The 24,262-nt window shown below is 45.1% G+C and overlaps 1 protein-coding gene across 1 annotated transcript in view; it reads right to left on the reverse strand.

Annotated features, from left to right (window-relative positions):
• LOC119404443 (neprilysin-1) overlaps positions 1–16,210 on the reverse strand; it is a 205,373-nt gene extending 189,163 nt beyond the window's left edge. The window contains exons 1-9 of the mRNA XM_049419331.1: positions 16,136–16,210; positions 10,418–10,459; positions 9,170–9,331; positions 7,243–7,323; positions 6,256–6,455; positions 2,745–2,939; positions 2,164–2,250; positions 1,908–2,038; positions 524–749 (exon numbers count right to left, since the gene is read on the reverse strand). Coding sequence (XP_049275288.1) covers positions 524–749; positions 1,908–2,038; positions 2,164–2,250; positions 2,745–2,939; positions 6,256–6,455; positions 7,243–7,323; positions 9,170–9,203 — 954 coding nt within the window. The 5' untranslated portion in view covers positions 9,204–9,331; positions 10,418–10,459; positions 16,136–16,210. The remainder of the gene's footprint in view (positions 1–523; positions 750–1,907; positions 2,039–2,163; positions 2,251–2,744; positions 2,940–6,255; positions 6,456–7,242; positions 7,324–9,169; positions 9,332–10,417; positions 10,460–16,135) is intronic.
• Between the last annotated feature and the right edge of the window lie 8,052 nt (positions 16,211–24,262).

Genomic DNA, 24,262 nt, shown 5'->3' on the forward strand with positions numbered 1-24,262 from the left:
AGTATGCTCCTGGGCTACACAGACGTGACTGGTTCAAGCATCTTTTGTCTTTCTTTTCCTAAGGCACCCATGGAGTCACCATGTGTTATAACATAAGCGTAGAACCAAAACTCCATATTTAAGGATCGGTGGCGAGTTTTTAGGCATTCTGTTTTACTCATCAGCACGGATATGTTTCTCGAAATATTTCGTCAAATGCACTTACGAAATCACCCATATATAGATAGATATATGTATATACATACTGACAGGCCGCCTTTCGAATCGCAACGTTAGGTAACGTTTCTTTCTAAAAAATCACCCTCCCCTCGCTCCTACCTTCTGCACTGTCCCGACCCTTGCGGGAGAAAATTTCGTGACTGCGGCCCGCAAGCCAAGATGAGATTGAGACCCCTGTTCTAGACGAACAGTATCTACGCAAACAAAAAAAAAAGCAGCGACATACTTCGCTGAAATCTCTATTATCATCACGTAAATTATGTCTGAACACACAACCTAGCAATGCTCACGTTAATGATTTTACCTCTTTCTTCGCTTCAGCACTAAACTTTTCTTTAACGTAAAGGTAGTCAATGACTTGCCGCATCCCACTGCTCAGATATGTTATGCACTGGGACCACCGTTCCTTTTGGGTTTGAACTCCCCAAGCAACCTTGTTCAGCTCGAATGAGGCATTTCGGTATTCACTTGACAGGTCGGCGGCCCAGCTCAGCACGACGCGGACACCAGCGTAGTTGAATAGCGTTTCCCTGCACACCGAAATTTGCGAGTGAAACAAAGAAATGAAGAGGAGAAACGCATTGCTTAGCAGGTAGTTTAGTAATTTGCGTGAGGTGAACACAAAGAAATTACAGCATATCCACGGGTGAATGATGAGAACTTGGGCGAAGCTCCTGAAGGAATCATGGTTACACCGTGAAATGTTCACGTGGTTTCGCCAGCAGTTAATCAAAGCGATACGCCGCTTTGATTACTGCACGCCATCTAGCGTGCAGGGTGCCGCTGCTTTTCTTTTTCTTTTTTTTCTTTTTTTGCACACATATTGCTCACATCTCTAGGGGACGTACAGCGCCATCTATTGAATGATACGGGAGACGCGACGGCGGGGACACGCCGCATGGAGCGACGACCGACCAGGTGATGCTATAAGGAGCTTCGCCCCTAAAAAAGATTTATGCTAATATAATGACTAAATATCGAGCTGAGTAACTTCGCTCAGCACAGCAACTGCCCACTTTGATCGAAAGGGCGCGGTCGCGTGATATTGCAACCGACATCAGTAGACGGCTCCTACTCTTGTACGTGTTGTGCTCCTACCGCTTACTTCGCGTTGAGGCGACAGGCGGAACGAAAACCGCTTCGCTCCCTGGAGCGGTAGTATTTATTTACGCCAGCGTTTTGTAGAGTTACTCGAGGTCATATCGAAACTGTGACTTTTCTATAAGAAGTAAGGCTATGGTATACTAGGGCTGATATGCAGGTAAATTTTGTGTTTGGGTCACTTATAAACTCAATGAGAGCATCAAAATCGTGTTTGTTTTTGCCTTTTTGGAGGCATTACATGAAATGTCTGCGAGATGACCTCGTCTCCCTGGTGGAAACAAAGGCGATAGCACATGTACATATTTGCAGTGATCTGGGGGTCCTGACATGGGTTACGCGACCGACGATCTGTAGCGTGTTGCTCATTCACGTGAGAACGCCTCTAACGCAACAGTGACAAGCAAAATAAATAAGTACTTGTGGTTCACGAGTGGTACATAATCTATCCATCACACTGGCGGTTGGATTACACTAATATAAATTTTATTAAGAAGAAATTTGCAGTAATATAAGACTAAGGTAGGCCTGCATGAAAAGAAGCGTAATATAACTTCAAAGAATTTCTGACTGTCGTATTCACTTACGGGTTGATTCCGCAGATATACTCATTCAGTTTTTGGTAGTATTCCAAAGCGTACAGTTCCAAAGTTTCACTGCTGTTTAGCGTCATGTTCGCTTTGGAGAACTCCTTGTTAAGCAAATTAAGGAGAGGAATCTAAAATAATAAAAAAAAGACCTTTTTGTTCTTTTCATAAAAATACATATGTCATACGTATGATTTTGCATGCCGGCAATATGTATGCCTATATTATTCATAACGTATTCATAAAGCATGCTTACGTTCGTGAAGTTACACTCCATTTCGGAAATTGTTGTCCTGTGGTAAATGTCGAGTAGGTTTTTCCTATCCTCAGGCGGGGATGTCATCTGCAGTAAAGGAAAAAATAAATTCACTAGATTTGAGAAATGCGAGCCGTGAATAGCACTGCGTTATCTTTTTGCCAATAGCACGTGAATGTGCTGTCGTAAGAATTCATTGTCTTTTAGTGACTGCAGCGCGTACGGGTTATGTGCTAACAGCGTGGTATTTTGCGATATGACGCTATTCTTCTGCTTAGTACCGCGATGAAAGCTATATTTCCATGACGACGTCTTCCCTCTAATGACAGCGTACAATCGCTATGGCCCTCATATGTCGTTTCCACCACGTTCCCAGCCTCCGACTGCGTCCGCACGCACGCCGCTAAATTCATATAAGGCATCCACATCGTTTTCTATGTAATTACGATGTTGCTGGACTTTGACCGCTATGTATGGCACTAAAATGAAGCATGTGGCATAACAGTTAATTTAAGCCCATTTAAGGGGCCGAAGCTTTGCAGTATGAACAGTTTTGACAGTATTACAACTATGATTCTCACATTTGCCAAATCCCTTTCAAGCAAGAGGACATCGCAGACAATGGTATTGAGTTCGACGTCACTGATGTTGGGCTTGATGAATCTGACGGCTACTTCGATGAGCTTCTTGTAGGCCTCAGTTATGTTCTGGTTCTCTTCGCTGTACGGATGTATAAGTTGGTTTCTTCCCAGTGTCGTGAAAGTGACTTGGTCAATCTGTGAAGAACGACAGAACAAAATTATGACTCCTGAAAACGCTCCATCGTACCGTTCATAATGATAGGAGATACGAAGGTCTTCATAAAACTTTTGAATCAAATCGTCTATTGAGCATATGTAGGCAAAGTACAGACTGCCTTTTTTTTGCGACATAGACTTTCCCTTAGGGCATAACATTTTGTGTGTATATGGGTATTACATGTGCGCCGTTAGGTTGGTGTTGTGCATGAAGTGAAGGAATGTCTTACGGAATGTGTTGTCATGTATCCGGCGGTCATAGCAGGTCGTGTCTCTGTAGCGAAGGCCGGCTTGCAGGGGGTGACGGGAGAGTTGCGACTGTAACCCTTGGCATAGCACCACACTTGGAGCAGAGATGGAAGCGCCGCATTTGTAGAACACAATTCTGGCGCCTGTTGGATGAAATGTGATCTCGGGGAGAGCGGATGAAGCGGCCTGCCTTTCTGTACATATTTTTTAACCATGATTGTATGAGACTGTAGAAAGTTGTAACTTTTTCAGCAGCTATGGTTTGGCAAGCTTCTAAGCGTGATTCAACAAACCAAAACTTTCCCCATTTTTTGTACAGATATAATAGTAAATACAGATATAATTCACGATAACGTCAACCCTTAGAACTATAGGACCGACTTTGTAAATGCATTGCTCACGTGATCATCTCAGTCATCATCAATTGTATTTCCGGTTTGTTCCGCCTCGGACTCAAAATTAAGGCAGGAAAGCTAGCGGCCATTATTGTGTACTATAATATACCCGTGTATTCGTAAGAGCAGCTTTTTTTACTTCACATGCCCTGAAATTTAATATTCGTTGAAATGCCTTGGATTTCATTGTAGCTTCGTGCTGAATGCTGGTGGACATCTTTCCTTCGTGGACCCTAGTTTACCTCGCGGACTTCCGCACGACTTATCTTCCAGCATAGGTACTATAGAGGCTGCACTCAGCTTTTGCGTAAGAAGTTCAAGCTGCTCGATTACGAGCCTGAATATGTTGTGCGCCGGCACGTGCACCTGGAAGCTTCGCGGTTAAGAATACCGCAGACACGTTGTTGACATTTTCAGCGTTAAGGAGGTCTAATGTAAAAGCGATAATGTTTACTGTTTATTTCGCTAACTAGCCTAATCGCCCCGTGAGCAGGTATGAGAAAACAGCTGGTGTAGGGCAATATTAATGAGACCCAACAGACAGCAATGCCAAGGAAAGTATAGGGGGTGTTATTTGTAGTAATTAGAATATAAATGCGAAGAAAGTAAAGTGGACGAAAAGATAACTTGCCGCCGGCAGGGCCGAACCTGCGACCTCCGAATAACGCGTCCTGTTGGTTCTCATTAATATTGTGTCTAACAAAGAAAAAAACGAGCCCTTAAACGTAACCTTTCCTTCATTCACAGCGAGGGTCTCGTTCTGGCAGACATGATGCCTTCAGGTAGTATGCGAGGGATTATTGGTCAGCTGCTTGCTCGTAAATAGATCACGTGCTACGTGACGCCAAAAAAAAAGGCAGAAAAAAGAGTGTTCCACACTCGCCGCCATGGCTGCGACTGGCGCTGACTGACACTCCTAAGTTTCAATCCACATATATACCCTATAAAGTGGACGGGGAGATGACCGCCGCCGTAGCTCAGTGGTAGAGCATCGGACGCGTTATTCGAAGGTCGCAGGTTCGGTCCCTGCCGGCGGCAAGTTATCTTTTCGTCCACTTTACTTTTTTCGCATTTATATTCTAATTACTACAAATAACACCCCTATACTTTCCTTCTGTCTGTTGGTTCTCATTAATATTGTGTCTAACAAAGGAAAAAACGAGCCCTTAAAAGTAATCTTTCCTTCTGGTGTAGGGCAGTATTTTTGGGGACTTGCGAAACAATTAGTGCAATGTCTCGGCACTCCAAGTCACTGTGTGGGCGCATGCGCACAGGTTATAGCACTTCCGTTACTGCTATTTGAAACATGTCTATCATTAGCTCTTTTTCGTAAATTCGAGATACCACTCTGTTATGGATCAAGTGTGCTTTTTGTGCGTTATGTGACTCATGAAATGCGTTTTCTTCTTGTGTTTGTAAGGGATGCGTATCTGTTGCGATCCACAGGTGCAGAAGCATTTGCCGGGCGTATAAAGCGCAATTCGCTTCTGTCCCTTTTTTTTCTTTTGCGTGTATGCAAAAAAAGATGACACTGAGTAAAATGTGATTGCCTTGCTAGCTCGGAGGTTCATCAGACTGGTCAGTTTTTTGTGAATACGTGGATTGAAAAGACGGAACGGTGCTGCTGCTATTATTTCATGGACCTGTAAGAGTGGAGGCAGCCTTGCATTTTGGTATGTTATAAGCGATTTCCTAATTCACTAGCTATGGCGACTACGTTTGCTACCGGCGCACGATTACCCATGTACGATTAAAAGGCCCCCTAAACAACTTCTGAAAACCCGCCACTGTGGTTTAGTGGTTATGGTGCTCGACTGCTGACCCGAAGGTCGCGGGATCGCGTCCCGGCCTCGGCGGCCGCATTTTCGCTGGCGGCGAAAGTGCTTGAGGCCCAGTGTACGTTGACTTACGTGCACGTGAAAGGACCCCAGGTGGTCGAAATTTCCGGAGCCCTCCACTACGGCGTCCCTCATAATCTTATCGTGGTTTTGGGACGTTAAACCCCATCAATTATAATAAGCAACTTCCGACAATACAAGCAACGAGTGCATTATTCCCTCCTGCCGTTTCCCGTCTTTTAAACGCAATTCGTGACGCCAGCAGTCTGTTGACGTGAAGTCATGAGGGAAAAGTAAGCTCTCAGATTCTCCATATACGAAGGATATCAGTTGTGAATTGTCTCGTAACCTGCTTTAACACGCAGTCTTACGTTCGTTCTCCCTCGTCTCGCATGACTACCGTGCGCGATCAACTGATTTCACTTCATTTCGTGCGTTTTCGACTGCGCAAGCCGAGATAACCGCGTGCAGCCGAGAAGCACGATATCCTGATTGTCTCAACGCTTAGTGCTGACATTGGCCGCATGTTTTATGAGTAAATAAGTGGCGAGGAGGAGATGGCGTCTGCGGGAAGGGTAATAAAAGCGAGCCAGGAATCACTCTCTCCTCATTGAACTCGGAGTGCCTTAGGGGCCCTTTAAGATATACGCACCACAAATTTTAATTTCAAAATTGCATGTAGGGATTCCGCGGGCAGTGCGTGGGATACCTTGTGATCTCGATGAGTCCATTGGGTTACTGCATTATGTTACTAAATCGGAAATCGAGCGTGTTATTTGGGGCTGAACTCACTTCGTTCAAGTAGATACGTACCTGTATGACGTAAGAAGACAGCTCTTGGGCGTCCCGTTCAATATATAATGACAGTATAGGGTCGGGTCCAGTTACTTCGAGCGCCTCGGATATATTTGAAAACCTCCGGCTGCTCGAGTTAGTAATTGGCCATTGGCCGAGCCCAGATGTGTTCAGTATACCCAAAAGGATGTCTGGTCTGTCCTTCTCTGTCGGAACAGCTGGCGAAACGAAGCACATAGAAGAGCAAAACAATGCACGATAAAGAAGGGCGTTCTCTGCTTCATATAGGGCGTAATCCTACATAAAAAACTGTATTGACAGTTCGTGTAGAAGGTACAGAACGCTAACACAAGGCATACTGACATATTTATCTGGAAGGAGTTAAGTGTATGAAAAGAGCAGAGGGCAAGTTTTGCTCAGTTAGGTGATGTGAACTTCAGTAGTTATATAGATTAAAATGTATTCTTCGGATGAGTTCTTCTAGGTGAGGAGGAATTCCTTTGGCATTGGTCTTGTCCTTTTGTGTCGGTCTCTTATAGACGCGTGAAGCCTGTATTTCGGCTTGCCTGGTTTTGGTAGGCTTATGCATAGGTTATCAAGTGCAGCGATACCATGTAAGCACACGAAGTTTACATATTCATACCTTATTCGTGCTTTCTGCTTGAACGTGCAATGTATGTATGTATACCCAGCTGTATGGCACAAATTATTCGTATATGTGTGTGGACGTGTGAAACAACTGTACACGTTGCTTCCACGTCTTTCCAAATGTCGATTTATATCTATGTGACTGGATTCTGTTTGTGGTTCTCGTAAACGTATGTCTAGTACGAAAATGGTGTGTTCAGCTGCATGGGTTTTAATCGTCTGTGATAGAATAACTTTTTAAACAGAGAAAAAATTGTTGAGTCTCTTATATATCATCTTCAAACGAGCAAGCATAATTTCCAAAACAGCGAGTACATTTCTTACAATGGGCAGAGGAAGTAAATCAGGTTTTAGTACCTTTGCAAGCATTGTACACGGCAGCAGCATTCCTGATGACCACTGCTGTTTCGTTCGCCTCGGTAATGTTTTCCAGCGCACCTGAGCAAGGGCCATAAAAATAATTGCGCCTTTCACGTTACAGCAGAGAATATTCTCATCGTATGAACATGAAACACACGTACACGCTATACAACATTCCTGGAACAACGAAAATGAAGTTTTTTAGTGTTTTTTTTTGGGGGGGGGGATAAGCGATTTTATGGGAAAGTTTACAAGATGTGCTTACAGCGTTCAGAAGTTCAGCTTTTGCAGACTTTTTATACTTGCTAGCATGGCGGGATTGTTGAGTGCTTCTGAGGGAACAATTACTTTCGTAGTAGATACCCAGAACGTGTAGCAGCATTCGGCGATAGGTTTTCGTAAGGAAGGAGAAGATGCAGAAAGAAGAGGTTTGATCGATAGCTGCATACTGCGATGTTGTCACGGAAGCCAAGTTTATGCTGGACGAAGTTTATACATACTCTTGGAGGTGATTTGTACCGTCGTTACGTTCTTACCTAAGACTTGATGCTACAATAACAAATAAAGATGAATGTCATATCGAGAATTTCGCTGGATCAATCCAGCCCATAACATATGAGACGCATTGAGCACGAGGTACACTTAGAAACTCGGTCATTTATTCACTTCGTAAGACTATAATCATTTATGTTATACCTGTCGGCGTTGATGGAGATCAGGAAGCGGTGTCTGCCCATGCGCTTTGTTGCTTTGGCGGAATTTGCTTCAGCGTCATCCAGATACACAATGAAATTAAATGCATTCGCATAATAAGGTGATGAAAGAAACCTTAGTATGGTTTTGTCTTAGGGCGTATCTTTCGTTATTGATGATCGTTTCACTGTGACCTCAGAGGAACCTGCTGCTCAACGAAACTGCAGCTCAGGGTCGTAGTGTAGTTGTCAAGACGTCAGGAGTTGGGGAACGGTGCTTGACTTTATCTTCTGGGTAGAGACGCGGCTTATTCATTCCTTCAACCTGTCTTCCTCAAAATCTCTGGAGATATGTCGCCGTTCTTATATATATATATATATATATATATATATATATATATATATATATATATATATATATATATATATATATATATATATATATATATATATATATATATATATATATACATATATGTGCTCGTGCTTTTTTTAGAGCGATATCAATTATATGGACACTCCAGGAACATTGTTGCCGTCGTCGTGAAGTGCCGTATAGAGTCTAAGTTGATGACATCGACCGGCACGTCATATGTTCTGTGCGAGTGAAAGCGTATACGAGCGAAGCCGACGATCACGGCTCAAGAGGAGTGGGAACGCGCCGGCCGCCTTTCGTGGCGCGAAAGGCCAACGATGGGGGAGGGTGGAGTGGTCCCGGAGAGGGACTGCGTCGCTCCGGTCGGAACTGCGTACTTTGATCAGGCGGGTGCGGTCGCCGTATCTTTAGAGGGATTAGCAGACGGCTCATACATTTGCGAGTGATGTGTTCTTAACGGTTAGTTTGCGTTGAAGCGGTCGACAGCACGAAAGTCGCTTCGCGCGCTGCAGCGGCTGCGTTCATTACACAAGCGTCTTGTTGAGTTACGCAAGATCACATGCTAAGCCTTACTTCGTACAACATTCCTATTTGTTCTTATCGCATTCATCGGTTCACCCTTGCAGTGAAAGTGACCTCTTTTGTGGGAACGTTGCCCTTAGACATAACATACTTCACAACATGCCACGAAAGGCGCGTCGCACGTAGACGAACAAGTTTGTTAAGGCTTTAAAGTTGTGGCTTCAAGAACACCTTTTGCCTCTGGTTCAGCTAAACACAGGCTAGTGACGAGTTAGCGGTGATACAGTTCGTTATGGTGCGGAGACGGAAATAAATTACCAGGGGCATGCCTTACCTTTCAGTGTTAGTAATAATTCTTGGTCCAGCATGTCGAAAACACCGTAGGAAGGCGCGCTCGGTGGCAACGTGTGGTTACTGATCCACCCACCACAGGCGTAAGAGTAGAAGTCGTTGCATGGATCGACGGACGTGTTCAGAGATTTCTTGATTAGCTCCGCTGAAAAAATTAAACATGGTGAATGCGCGCTCAATTCCCAGTCTTGACCCTTACGAGCTCCGGTCACTAACACTTACCAGAGCCGGTTTAGAAAAACGCGCAAACGTTTGACATTAGTGGCTTACGTTGGTCACCGCACTTTATAATTATAAAAAAAGTCGAGATATTTTAAGAAGTAGCATTATCATTTCCAAGATTTGTGAACATTTGTATGTGGCGCCATCTCTCGGCGTCTGCGACGGCGTCCTGCCATAACTGAATGGGAAATAGGTGAAAAAAATCATATCTCTTGAAAGAAGCTAGTTATCAAAAACGACTCCGGGTTCTATTCAGCAGAGACCTAGTGGAACATTGTGGAAAAATTGGAGTATCGCGCTAGAAAGCGTGTGGCTTCCCAGGTCAAATGAACACCGCCCATTAGAAACACATGGGGCCCCATTGTAAACTATTAGGCACTCTGAAAAACCAGGTGGTTTGTAGTGCAACACTGTAATTTTAACAGAATGTTGACAAACAAGTCTCTCTTGTAAAGAACCGGGAGGCGTTTTTGATAACTAGCTTTTTTCGTCGGATATGATGTTTTTCGCCTACTCCCATTCAGTTACGGCCAGCCACCCCTGTAACCGACGAGAGACGGCACTATGTGCACATGTCCCCAAATCCTGGTCATGGCATCAGCCAGCTTGAAAAATTAGCCGAATAAAGTTACAAAAATGTCACTATTGCTTTTCTTCAATGATTTTACGTTCACTTGACACTCACTAAACGAACTTGGGGTAGAGGATTGTCCACATATAAAGTGAACACCGGATTAGTATCAAGACATCATAGAAGCTGACATTCAATATATAATTCGGAAAATTACTATTGCTTTTATGGACACCATGCTTAGACACCATGCAACGAATATTTCCCTCGTGAAATAGAATAAACAATCTAGTTTTACCGGCTTGAATACTAATGAGGTGTTAACCTTAGATATGATCGACCCTGTACATGTGAAGTGCCTGTAACGGTAGCACTCAGACTAGAGTCAACGGAAAAAATATCGCAGTAACCATAGTTAAATCGGCGAGGATATCTTACCTCTTGCTTTACATACATCGGTACTGCACACCTTTGGGGGTTCTAGGAATAGAAAGTGAGCTGATTAAATTGGCGAATGCAGTATTTTTACATTCTAGTATCTTTACAACCACGCAAGCAAACAATCGATATTTTTCTACAGACAGTTTTACGCAGCCATGTGGCGGCGGCTAAACGCATACGCCGTTGAACTTCTAGTAATATACTAGAAGCGGGAGGCGTACTGACTACGAATATATTATGTCTTTCATGGAAAGCATTTCGGAATGCTTCGAAACGCGTCAAGCAAAATATGAGAAATGTGAAAGGCTTAACTTGAATTTCAAACGCGAACACCTTTCAGTCGCCGCGTTCTAACCACGGCACAATGATACTACTCTTCGCGCATACTAGATCAGGCTATTAAATTTACTATTCCTGCCAGAGCTTCTAATGATGCTTCGCTTTCTTTATATGAACACGGAGAGTCAGCTTTTCGCAATTTTAAAGTAAAAAATGTTGATTAAAATTTTGCTTCGTAGTAAGCGGCAATGGCTGACGTCGTGCTTATTTATACACTAGCGGTATACGATGTTACTGAGCGTAGTATAAGCTTTACAAACGTAGCTGTTAAATAGATGTGTATTAGATCAAACAACGGAATAACGAGGCTGGGAATAGAGCCCCGAAAATGGCTACCCTCCCCCTTACTCTTCAGGAATCAGAAATTGAATCTATACAATTAATGAGCTACAGCGTCAAGGGCCGGTTATAGCCAGGAAACCACCCCAAAAGTTATGGTTTCCTGGATATAGCTTGGACTTTACGCCGTACCAGATTGAGAGCGTAGAAATATAGTGGAAGAGCAAGAAAAGAAGGAAATGTCAAGTAACTAACAAAAAAAAAAGATTAAGCCCCTTATTTTTCGTACTAGTCTTCCTAAACGTGCTTTTAATCTGAACCATATTAACCATAATATATTAATTGAACTAAGGTGCCCGTGAATTACGCGTGAAGTGCTGTGTGTCAAGGAACCGAAAAACAAGATTGGTTTTGGAAAGTGCACCTCTCTGCGTGCTAGCGAGTATCGCAGGTTCAAGAGTACGTGCAGCAATGCGGACTCGAGAAAAAGTCACCAAGATACACAATTGAGCGACTGGGAGTCAGTGCACCATGGCCTGTTACCGCGTTAAACACCTCGCTGGCGAGTGCCTGTCAGCGTTGCATAACTCTGACCCGCGGACTGCCTATACCCGCGTCGCGGCAGTGTTTCTATGGTTACAAGGCAATCACATCAGCAACAGAAACAACCCTATATAATGCAGACCGGCGGGCTCCCTACCGCTCGCAGACCTATCCGAGTGGCATTTCCCTAATGTCATGCTTGGCTGCGTTCGCTTTCCAACAACGGTGTTCCGTTTTCGCGCTCTGAGAGAAGCTATTGAGCGCGCTATTAACTTCCGGGGACAAATCGCGTTCCTGAAGCGCAGCTTTTATTGTCGAACTCTCTCGGCTTCTTTTCACCGTGCGTGATGTCTTGCCGGATATGTGAACGGCCCACGTGGCGTAAAACGTGAGCACGCCTGTGAGGGTGATGTGCCACGTGACGACCACGTGAAGTACAACATGGCGACGTCTACGCGAGAGCATTTGTGCGCCCTAGCTTACGTTGACGACAATATCGACATGGGGAAACGATCAGCAACGTTAGCCGTTGGTTCGCGTCGTATTGGCCTCGAGGAGTTACGGAGTCGCCCTCTGTCGGACGCGCCTCGATTGCGTGCTAGGCAGGATACCGCCGGCGCGCTCCCCATAGGTTTTGCTGTCGGCGCTCTACAAAAACACCTCGCGGAAGCCCTCCAGGGCATTTCTGTAAGTACTTTCGAAATGAACTGTGTTCTTTACTGTCAAAATAATCGTTTTCGACGAACTGAAAGCACAAGATAGTCTACAGTCGCTGTCTCTTTGCAGAAAACCGAGCACCCGCTTCACGCTGTCACCGCGTTGGAGACCGCTGAACCGGCTTTTTGCGTGAAAGGTAGTCACTCGCTGAGTGAAAACTATGTGAAATATTTTGTTAGCGTAGACTGCCTGTACAACTAAACGGAGCATAACAGAAAGAAGCCTCAAGCCAGGGATCGCACGGGTTCACGACGACTGACGGTGCCTCTGCATGTATGAGCGTCTGCATGTATGTTCGTACTGATGGTTTCGCCTTTGCTATACGAGCGCATTTTGGCACCGCGCTGTGAACTTTAGGCCGCAAAATATGAGAATTTGTGAGTAAACAAACAACTACTGTTGCGCGGACGCTATCAGAGCAGTTCAAAAACAATTTCCTTACAACTGCGGCTTCGGTGCGTATGGCAACTTTGTGATCTGCCGTCCCGACGATTCAGTGTTTTTTTTTTTTTCAGTCTAAATTCGGGTGCGTTTCAATGTCATTTGACTAGTTGTCTCGCACTGCGTATTGATCGGTCTTCTCAGCGGGCAAATGCCGCTGCTTCTGTTTCTTTATTCAGCGCATTCGTTTCGTTTGGTGCTCACACAAAACGTGAGCAAATGCGACGCCTTCTTTTTAATGCTCCTTAATTATCGTTCCGTTTGCATTCCAGTGAACTAGCCGATCTCTGTCATCAACAAATTCATAGACCAAAGCTTCACCACTTCGAGATTGCTGGTGGAAGGAGAACCAGTCTACGAGACCGAGCATGTAGTAGCATGCGACGCCTAGGAAAAGAAAGAAAATACAGTAACGTTTGCCGGACTTGTTCTGCAAACGTCGGCTGTGAACTAAGACCCACATGAACTTGAAATAGCGGTGAATAAAATAGAAGGTATTGCAGCGACCAGCAGCCGCCAAAAAGGATAGTAATTATTTGGCGAGTACCCCAGCAATTTTGGCAGCAGTGTCGTGTCTAACGCCAACAGGGCGGCATCTTTCCCACGTAGATAAATGAGGCTCCAAGAAAATACATGGGGTTGGCCGGTGGGCCGATCATCGGTGGGCCGATCACGGAGGCAATGCAAAATTTATGTAGCTTATGAAGCAATGCATGCCTCATCAAATGGGAAGGTTGCCCGTCGGCGTCCTGCGTCGGCGGCGTCAACACGAGTGATGCAAAAAATAATCGTCACGTGGTGGCATTATCATATGACGTCATCATGACGTCACAGATCGCCAAAATATGTAGCGTCATTATGACGTCACATAATGTGATGTCACATGATGACGTATTCACACGTCATAGTCGCTTTGCATTGCCTCCGTGATCGGTAACGGAGGCCGTGCAAAACCGCGTTAGGTGCAGAACGCTTTTGAAAGGGGGCGCGGGAGAATCAGTACATCGACTGACAAGAAGAAGATGGCTTTCGCCTTCTAGTCATCTTTAACGAATGCATAAGGGACCCTGTGCGTTTTTTAATTCAACGTATCTAAACAATGACTTGCGCATCTGCAGCCGATTTTGTGGACGCTGAGCACGGGGCCGACGATCAAGAGGTCGCATTGGAGGGTTCTGAGATGGCATCGCACGTGGTACAAGGTAGCGCTTTTACCATCCTGTGGGAGGTAAGCATCATTTGCCGGCGGGAAGCGCGCGCGAGCCATCGTCTCAGTGCGCGCTGTCTGCTACTCACCGAACATCGCAGGCCCGAAGCAGTAACAAAAGTCTTCGTCGCGGAAGTGCTTGTTGCACACAAGACTCGTAGCGGATGGCTACTTGCCGGTTCTTAGCTTTACAACCCATGCTTCACGCTGTTTCTTGTCCCGCGGTTACCAGTGCAAGCTGACACTAGGCTCCTTTGCGTAAGCGTGGCACTGCGGCACCGAGCGGTAGAGCCCCATGTTCGTCGTCTTCGGAGGTAGCCACTCTATTACAATGGTTTCAATTGAGTAGAAAATGAGAGAAAGCATCGAATTTGAACAGACCGCAGTGCACGTGGCACTTGAAACGCGTTTTCAGAGCACGCGGCAGTGCGCCACAAGCAGCTGACGCGGCCGCTGAGACCACGTGATCCCGCCAAGCACGTCACGCCGACGGTGGCGCCGGCGTTTCCAGTGGTGGGCCTCGAGGCCAATAGTTTCCAGCACACGTCAGCGCAAACCACATTGTTCTCTCGACAGAAAAGTGTCGTTGTTTTCGCGAGATCCCTGCGCCGGTATATCGCAGATGGGTACGGTGTATAAACAAACGCACACACTACGCGAGCTTCGACGTCAAATGGATTCCAACAAAGACAGCTGTGTGCATCGCATTTACTGGTAAATAGCATTTAAGGTATATCTTCATGAAGGCTTCGCTTAACACGTGCTCCGACATGAGCTTTGGAGCTGCATATATTTCTTCCTATTTTAGAGAAGATATGGTGTATCCCTGCAATGTGCTGCGATCTTCCAATCACAGTAAAGCCTTCTCGCAAAACGCGAAAAATTGTTTCTTCTGTTTCTTTTAATATTAGCGTGTTAATTACCACACTTCTGCCTACTCTAATGCTTACCGTCGTTGACACTTTGAAGGAAGCATACCCGGATTTTTGAGAGCCTATTATTGCGATAGCAATTATATAGAAACTCTCGACGGGTTTTTGCCATCCGCATCGCCGTCGCCGTCATGTTACGTATACGTTCCTAGCTGATAACATCACCGCGCGCATCGTATGTTCTACCGGCGACTAACAGCGTGCGAGCGCTGGCGACGAACGCGGCTGAAGCAGAGATGAAACGACCCGGCCATATCTGACCTATGGTGGGTGCATGCGATAACATCACGCGTACTAGTCGTGCTGTCGAATGCTCCTCGAGCAGAGAGGAAACATTGCGAAGGAGCATGAAGGGACGCCAGGGGAGAGGGGGGATGCATCGCTCTAGCAGCAGCTGCGAACTTCGATCATAACGACGCGGTCACGAGCGCTGGTGCGCGCGCTATCTCGGCAGAAATCAGCAAGCGGTTCGTGCCGGAACGCGGCCTACTCTTCAGGAAACAGAAATTCAATCTATACATTTAATGAGGTACTGCGTAAAGGGCCGGTTATAGTCAGGAAACGACCCCGAAAGTTATGGTTTCCTGGATACAGCTCAAGTGCTCAAGTTTGAGTCAGTGCCAGTCTGTGTCGTTTATGTGTCTTCTCTTGTCCTCGCTTCTTTGCGTTGCACACAGTACAAATCAAGGTTCGTATACTCTTCTTCGTGCTGTACTATCACCACTTCGCATTGAGACGATAGACTGTACGAAAACCGCTTCCCTCCCTGGAGCGGCCGTATTCCCCTGCTGTGTCTCACCGCTTACTTCGCGGTGAGGCGACAGACAGCACGAGAACCACTTCGCTCACTGGAGCGGCCGTATTCCCTTACGCCACCATTTTGTAGAGTTACGCGAGATCGGATCCAAAAGGGTCAACCGCTAGCCTTACTTCACATAACATTACAGTTTGTTGCTATCGCGTTCATTGATTCGCCCTTGTGGCGAAACTGTGATATTTTTGTTTTTTGTTTTCTAGTTATCAAGCTAGTGCTTCCGTAAGCCTACTAGTGAGAGTACAGTAAACGTGTAGCTGCATTGACCGTGTAGGTTGAACCATAAGCCGTGCCTCACGATAAAGAAAACACTGCGGTTATTCGGGTGCATTGCCATTAGTTTGATAGCGCTCTCGACGTTTACACATATGGAACGAATTCAGAAAAGAAATTCTTCACTGTATACGCATGGATATCAAGGAAAACGTGCTCTCTAAACTCACCTTCGCTCTCTCGTTGTGCAGGCCTTGACGATGCGATGCTTATGACCGTTACTAAATTCAGCACTCTTCTAACAATCATAACTGAAAAAAAAAACAGTCATTTTATTTTTATGTTGCTGCGATGACAAAGAGAAATATCTTAAAATATCTTCAAAAGCAAAAAGGTCCCTGGATTCATTCCCGCTCTTTAGTTGAGTTCGAATCTTTGAACATCATGAACGAATTCGGGTATGAATAAACAGGTTTTAGAAAACATTGAAATTCAGACACGGTGTAATGTACACCTGGCTCAAACTTTTGTATAGAGTGATCTTGTTTTCGAGGGTTGTGCGTTCGGATGCCACCGATGGAAAACAGTGATTTTTCGTCCGCTTTCATTTCTTTCAATTCAGGTCATAAGCATTACTCTACAGCTAAAATACAACAAATAATGCCCTCCATGCTTTTCTTGGCTTAATTTTCCCTTGGTTTGCTTACTTGTGTCTTACAAAGAAACGAGCCCCTCGAAAAATTCCCCTTCTTTCGTACTTGTTTTAACATCCGTTAAAAGTAATTTCTACCTCCTTCGATTGCGATATATCTAAAAACGCGGCTCCCAAAACTCCGAATAGTCACTCAGCTAGTGCTGCAGCTTCGCGTGTACCAAAGTAAGTCAAGTTCAGCATATAGGAAGCTGCTGCGATATAAAAATACACTTAATTCGAGGTACCGAACAGTGAAACGGTGTCTCAAGGTTTCGTCGCGTCACAACTTTTCCTCAGTGCTGTGCTTCTTAGGCTCCGTAGGTTTCTCGAATGCATCCCGGGACTACATCGCACCCTCTACGCGCACGATATAACGCTGTAGTATGAACACCCGAGAACAAGAAAGCCGGCTTCAGGACGCTGTTGACGTCATCGGGCTGTTAACGCTGTTGACGTCAACTACCTCGACAGCTGCGGCCTACACTGAGCACTTCAGAAATCGGAATTACAAGTAGTCAAGGCCCGCACGAGGTGAAGACACCTGCGAAACAACAGACACGTTGTCTCTTTCAACGAGATTGAAATACCGTAGGTCGATCGCCTAGCTTCGAGGGCTCGGCTTGCACCTGCACCGAGATGTACCGGGGGATGCTGCACTTTCTCGGCGTCAACGCATGGCTTTCCAACTCACACAACTCGTAAGGCCTAGTAGTACCTGTTGCTGGTCTAGTTGTTTCCTGCTTACTGGACTTGAGACGCCCTTTATTGCTCTGTCTCTTGTTCATATATGGTGGTTACACGTGTTTTTGAATTTCAGTAAGGAGAGTAGCCAACCGACGCAGTCGCCACCAGAAGCAAGATACCGTGAGAGGCGTGCAAGCTCTGTTGACTAGCCGAATCATATACGGAACCCAGTACGTCGCTCTCAAGACCTTCGATGTTCACAAGTTGAATGTATTCATCTGCAAAGCTACGAAGCTCGCCATGGGACGAGACTTTTTCAGATGGGTGAATACACTTGGACAGAGCTGATGGAAGCGGAGACAACCAACCAACAACTCGAAAGACTGACTCTCACGTTGACGGGATCGGTCGTAGCACGTCTTGGAAACTGCGAACGCTACATATTCGACGTGGACCGCAAAGATACCACCATACCTACGATAGTCAGTGAACGACCTTTGATCGAAAGGGCGCAGTGCCGCGCCCTCTCGACAGACATCAGTAGACGGCGCCTACCCTTGTACGTGCTGTTTCTCACCGCTTACTTCGCGTTGAGGCGACAGACAGCACGAGAACCACTTCGCTCACTGGAGCGGCCGTATTCCCTTACGCCACCATTTTGCAGAGTTAAGCGATATGGGATCCTGAAGGGGGTTAGCTGCTAGCCATACTTCGTATAACATTTCAATTTGTTGCTGTCGCATTCATAAATTCGCCCTTGAGGCGAAACTGACTTTTTTTTCATTCATTTATCTCTGCTTGGCTCACGGAAAGATCGCAATACAATGCAGCTTGCTCATCACTGCAGTTTATAGCATGCTCCATTATTTATCGTCGACTTGATAAAATATGAAGCCTATACTTACAGCTTGCAAGCTTCCTCATGATTTTATGGCAAGTGCAAGTTACCGGCGATGGATCCCTTCTTGTATTGCCCCGTGGGGAATGCCTGTGTGCGGATATTGTTGATAGAATTTCAACTGAATATGTTTGGAAGAACTCGACATTTGGGCTCCCCATTCTTTACCTTTATTTACGTCAGACAAAAAGTTCGTGTGTGACTGCATCAGCCCTTGCACGTCTTAATTGTCCTAATGGAGCAATCGTAGTTATTGCCTTGAAGGCCATAAGTCAGAGGAAAATAAACGTGAAGTTTCGGTTGACTTCTTTGTAAGGAATCGGGAAGTTTCTAAGCGTATTTTCTTGCTACTTGAATTGATGCGCAAACGAAAGAAGCTAAAACATCAGAACTAAAGCCAGACGCGCGCACTGCGTGGTAGAAATTCATTTATTCATTTTTTTCAGAAGTGCCCATGGACAGCTGTAGGCCTTAGGGAGTGTGCACTTTTATTGTACTAAAACTAGACAAAGGAAAACAAAATATAACACGCGATGAAGGAGAGGTCAGGAATGCCGAAAAAACAACAACAACAAAAAAGTTAATCAAGGGCAGAAGTCAAAGAGCAAACACAACGACTAAAAATGTGAATATCATAGCGCAAGGCATTTTGTTGTAATAACGTTAGTGGTGCAAAACGGGTTCACATAGAAAATTCTTGGATTACGCAAATTAGAGCAGGGCATGCAGAAAGTTACAGCATACAGTAAACGCGGACATGAGGAATGGTTATGAGGAATAATTAATAACAGTGTTCTCGCCTTATTTCTAAGTGTCTAATATAAAACATGCGCACTACAGATCCATAGCCACAAAATACGGTAGGAGGGGGGGGGGGGGGCTCCCCAGAACGATTTGTAACAGGATGCGAACTTAGCTGAACGCGTTCAATTTTTACGATATTCATCACATTAGCACAGTTTCATACAACAGAACTTAGCTCTAGCTTCGAGCAAACGAATGCTACCTACAAGAGAACGACGCAGCTGACATTTGTATACATTTGTTTTTGTCATTAGCGATACCAGGCCTAACTTTTATTAAGATACATTAACAATGCTTGTAGTATATTCCTCGAAGGTAAGATCAATACTCCCAAGTAAAGCCTACAAGTTTCGCCCAAGTAAAGCGTACAACTGTCGCTGTCGATCGTACTACCATTTGTATGGACTGGCACAAATACTGCATTCTTCCAAAAAGAAGTGAAGCGTTATTTGTTACAAGCTCGTTCAAATTTCAGTGTTTGTAATTAATCTAAAGCGACTGATTTTAACGCGATAGCGTTAGAGAGCTCGTTTCGCAGAAATGCCGCCGTCGGTGTCGGCGTCGCTAAGTCGCTTGTGATTGGCGAGGCCATCAAAGTAGGTTTCTTGCGCGACGCCATGCTTCGAAAAAAAAAAAAAAAGCCGGGATAGTGCAGCCATCGCCGCTAAAAACACACACCAACTTTCAAACAGCTCCAAAAATGGACAGCTATGTCCATCTAGCGGAAAACATATCAGGCCAACGTCTTCTTTCTAGAGGAGGCGTTGATCAAACAAAAAGCAAACATTAGATAATGGGCGGCCATCTGTGAGGCATTGTGAGAAATATATCTCGACTCTAGCACAGGGAAGAGCTTTAGATCGAAAACCTGTACCATTACTTAGATACATAGCGCGCGCGCGCGTGTGTGTCTGTGTGCGTGTGTGTGTAACAACACACATTATTAAGTATGCACTCAGTGGTTGAAGTGCCCGCGCGGGGGGCCGGATTTCGCTATCGCGTTCAACTCTTAAAGGCGAAGCTTAAGGGTCCCCCATTTTTTTTCTTTGTTCTAAATCTGTGTTCTAGAGACCCGTGCGCCTAGATTTAGGTGCAAGTTAAAGAACCCCAGGTGGTCAAAATTTCGGGAGCCCTCCACTACGGCGTCTATCGCAATAATATCGTGGTTTTGGGAGGTTATACCCGAACAAATAATAATAATCTTTGTTGCTCAAATAATTTCACTGCGAAGGGAAGGAATGAATGTAAGGAGGAAGGGTGGTGATTAGGATGATGATGATGATGAAAACGCTTCAGTGGCAAAAAGGACAAGGAATTAAGGGAAGGGTGGAATTAGGAAAAAAAAAACGCTTGCAAGCAAAGGCTGCGAGAGAAGCTAAGTGGAGTAGGGTAAGGTATGGGATAGGGTGTATATATCACAGAATGACTGCTCGCGTCATTAATGACGTCATCTCCTTCCACTTCGGAAGTACCCTGGCTCTCGTTCAGAGCAGCAGCAGCTCTGGTAGCAGTACACAGACATGACTTCTAGTGAAACAGCGTGTCGATCACTCAATAGGTGCCACAGCACGAGAATGTGCTTTAGCCAGAATACGATAACATCGATGAGTATCGAGAAATCCTAGCACAAGGGCTGATGTTTCGGATCAATTTACCTTTCAAAACCGATAGGTTTGACGAAATTATTACTTGTTTGTTTTTTATTTGCGGCGAGTTTAAGCGGACAACTTCATGATGACGATGACTGCCATTATTGTGTCGGCGTAATTAAGAGCACGGACAGACTGACTGGTTTAGATGCGAACCTTTTTCTAAGCGTTTAATTCTTTTCGCCGTACAAAAAATTGGAGCTGCTTCACTTACCGAGTGTGTGATTTCCCCTTCTTGTGCTTGGCAGTGCCAATTTCAAATGCATTCCGATGCGACACGGTGTGCCACGCAGCGTGACATTTAAATGCCTTTTAAAAGTCGTTGGCGAGCCCGCTAGTGCGTCACGAAAAGTTGGTGACGTCATGCCTTTTTTTTTAGAAACAATCTTCTTTTATTTAGCGACACTCGCCCGCTTATTAAAGAGTAATCGTCGTAGTAAGCTGCAATAAGTGGTCAGTTTGACGTTTCTAAATGTACATTTCAGGGACCAAAAATGGAGGTCACAAAATCGCGTATGTGGTTCCCGAAACAAACCGACGTACTTTGATGTTTGCTAACTTGCGTCGCGAGTATAAAATTACGCAAATGATAGGTGATGATGACCTCAACTAGAATAATTAGTAAGGCCAAACCATTTTGCAGAGATGCCCTGACAAGCCCAGTGTTTCCTCAGAATGTCACTGCTTCAGCTCAATTTGACATTAGAGTACCTAGCCTTCGAGATTTGTAGCATATCTCTGAAGTGAATTTCACTGCCGTAGCTCCAGTGGACAGTAAAGCACATAGCCTTTGAGATTTGGAGCATATCTCTTAAGTGAATTTCACTGCCGTACCTTCAGTGGACATTGAGATCTCTGAAGTGAATTTCACTGCCCTAGCTTCAGATGCGTAGCCTTTCAGATGTGTAGCATATCTCTGAAGTGACTTTCACTGCCGTAGCTCCAGTGGACATTAAAGCACATAGCCTTCGAGATTTGTAACATATCTCTGAAATGAATTTCACTGCCGTAGCTCTAGGGGACATCAGAGCTACGGACATCAGAGCCTTCGAGATTTGTAGCATACCTCTGGAGTGAGTGGCTTTGTAGTCGCAATAGTGGCATTCCATTCATATTCATGTTTGTGCGATCTGAGCTCAACTGGACATTAGAACGCATAGCCTTCGAGATTTGTAGCATACCTCTGAAGTGAGTGGCTCTGTAGTCGCGATAATGACATTTCATGCATACCTGTGATTGTGCCGCCTGAATTCGGCGAATGATAGGACATTATACATTACGTTGACAGCCAATGAATATACTGAAGCAGCGTCCTTTGTCTCGCCTGTCAGTTCGGTGACACAATAACGTCACGCCAACTGCTACGCCTAAATATGTCAGCAATGAAGCCATCCATAATAATCGCCAAAGAAGACCTCACCTTCCTTGAAATGTGTTAATGCCCTGTTAAACGGTTCGATGTATAAGTCGACCAAAGAACAAAACAAGGGGAGAGATTGATACGCTGTGACTCTAACAAGTGACAATGCCAAGTGGTAACTAGATGGACTCCGTGATCGGCGCATTTGTCGTTACATCGCGCGCCCCGAGGCCGTTCCGGTTTAGTACTATACTATCGCCGGCGCCTCTTCATTTTGCCCGCATGCTGTGTAGGAACGCGTGCCAAGTCTCGCTTTAAGGAAGTAAGATTGCTTTCGAACGTGCCTATTTTATTAGAGGAAGGATATTAAATAACATTTTCCTGTTTATATTGAAATTTTCGTTACGGAAAGAAAGCCACTGATTGGCAAACCTTCAGGCGTTAACACGTAAGATCGTTATATATGTGTAACGCTTTATCACTTTCAGTCACGGTGTGTACAATTGTACACATTAACTTCGAAGTCGCATCACGCACCGCGTGCTTCTTCAAATGGCCTGAAACTTAGTGTGAACCTTCGTGAAGGCTTTATGAGTGGACAACTAGCGCTTATTTAACTTCATTACGCTGTATATTGCTGAAGATTATCACTTTGCTAGAGACACACCATGTTCGATGATCCTTCGACGTGCGACGTTCCTGGACCAACGACAAGAGTATTTTTTTTCTTCGCTCGAAAAGCATACAACCAAAACACAAACTGTGCATGCATTTTGGGCCTCATAGTTGATTCCTTTTATGCAAGTATTGAAGCTGACAGATTGCAGAATAATTAGATATTTAATTACACGCTAATTAACATTAATTAGAGTAACTAACACAAAACAACACATTCCTTCATTTAATTTCTCGGAATGTAATACTGAGTGCCTTGCAATGATGCCATGCAAATTTCATGCATTTGCAGACAGCGCATCATAATTCGTGACTGAAAGGGTTATGTATGTTAGCGTTGTGATCAGAAACCAATAAAGTAATCATTAATGGAACAATCGGGCACTCGCAGATGAGCTAACGCTTCAAAGGCAAGAGCATCGCGAGCAGCAGCGGATTTGAAGCTATATTGCTATGGGGACCGATGAGGGGAAGCTTTAGCCTTATAGAGACGGACTTTATCAAGAAGTATCCTATATCAATAATCAAGACTAATCAAGAAGTGTCATTGAAAAATCGGCGAACCCAGCCTTGGAAGACGTGCACACGAGAAGAGAAATTATGACGAACACACTCTGGGTTCTCGTCTCCCTCATTGCGTACGCGTCTTTCGAGGCTGGGTTCGTCCATTTTCCAAACTGTGCAACGACAGAACCAGCAAAAGACTCTTCTACAAGAAGTGTCGTACAGCGTATTCTTTTCGCCCCCCCCCCCCCCCCCAATCCTTCTTCTTTTTTCTCTTTACTTTTCTTTCTAACACTTCTTTCCTGTCATCAGCGATTCCCCTTACCCCTTTCCCCATCACAAGGTAGCCAGCCGGTCCGAGAACTGGCTAACCTCCCGGTCCTTCTGTCTATTTCTTCTTTCTTCTCTGGTCCATAGCCACAACAGAGCAGGTGGACACGCTTTGTCCGGGCATGTTTCTGAAGTAGACTGCCCCCTTCCTTAAACGTTAGCTCAAGGCTGACGCAACTCAGCTTGTCATGTTTACGAGTAAGTGTGACTGAACTGTAGGCCAGCAGGTTCATGGTGAGCAAAGTCAATGCACCATGCAGCCTTGTCATGTGGCTTCGTTGTAAGACATGTAACATGTTTGGTTCCCCACAGGCCGAACCAAAGCGAGTAGAACGCTTTCACAGGCATGCCCACGATTGCCACGACGCTATGTTTTACAGTGCCCGCGGACCACTCTATGTCGACGTTTAAAACCAATTAATATTTCGCTGCCACAGTTCCCCCGTAGTAATGAACAACCGTGACTGTGAAATACTGTGATAGGCGACCACTTATATTGAATTTATCTGCCAGCGTTGAAAATCGTGGAGCCTGAACACGCTACCTTTGCCGGTGTGGTGATACCGTTGGCTTTTATTTGTAAAATCTTCATTGTCCATACATCTTCATCACGTGGCGTTGTTCTTCGTCATCGGTTGTGAGAACGTGTCTGGTTTGTGATCTCTGCTTTGAGTGTTGTCTCTTCGCCGTGTCTTCGGGGCCCTAATGAAGGTCGCGTTAACTGTTACGTCTCACGTGGTGGAGGTGCTGGGCCTTCTA

This window comes from Rhipicephalus sanguineus, chromosome 9, assembly GCF_013339695.2.
Source record: "Rhipicephalus sanguineus isolate Rsan-2018 chromosome 9, BIME_Rsan_1.4, whole genome shotgun sequence".
In the NCBI taxonomy this organism is placed as follows: domain Eukaryota; kingdom Metazoa; phylum Arthropoda; class Arachnida; order Ixodida; family Ixodidae; genus Rhipicephalus; species Rhipicephalus sanguineus.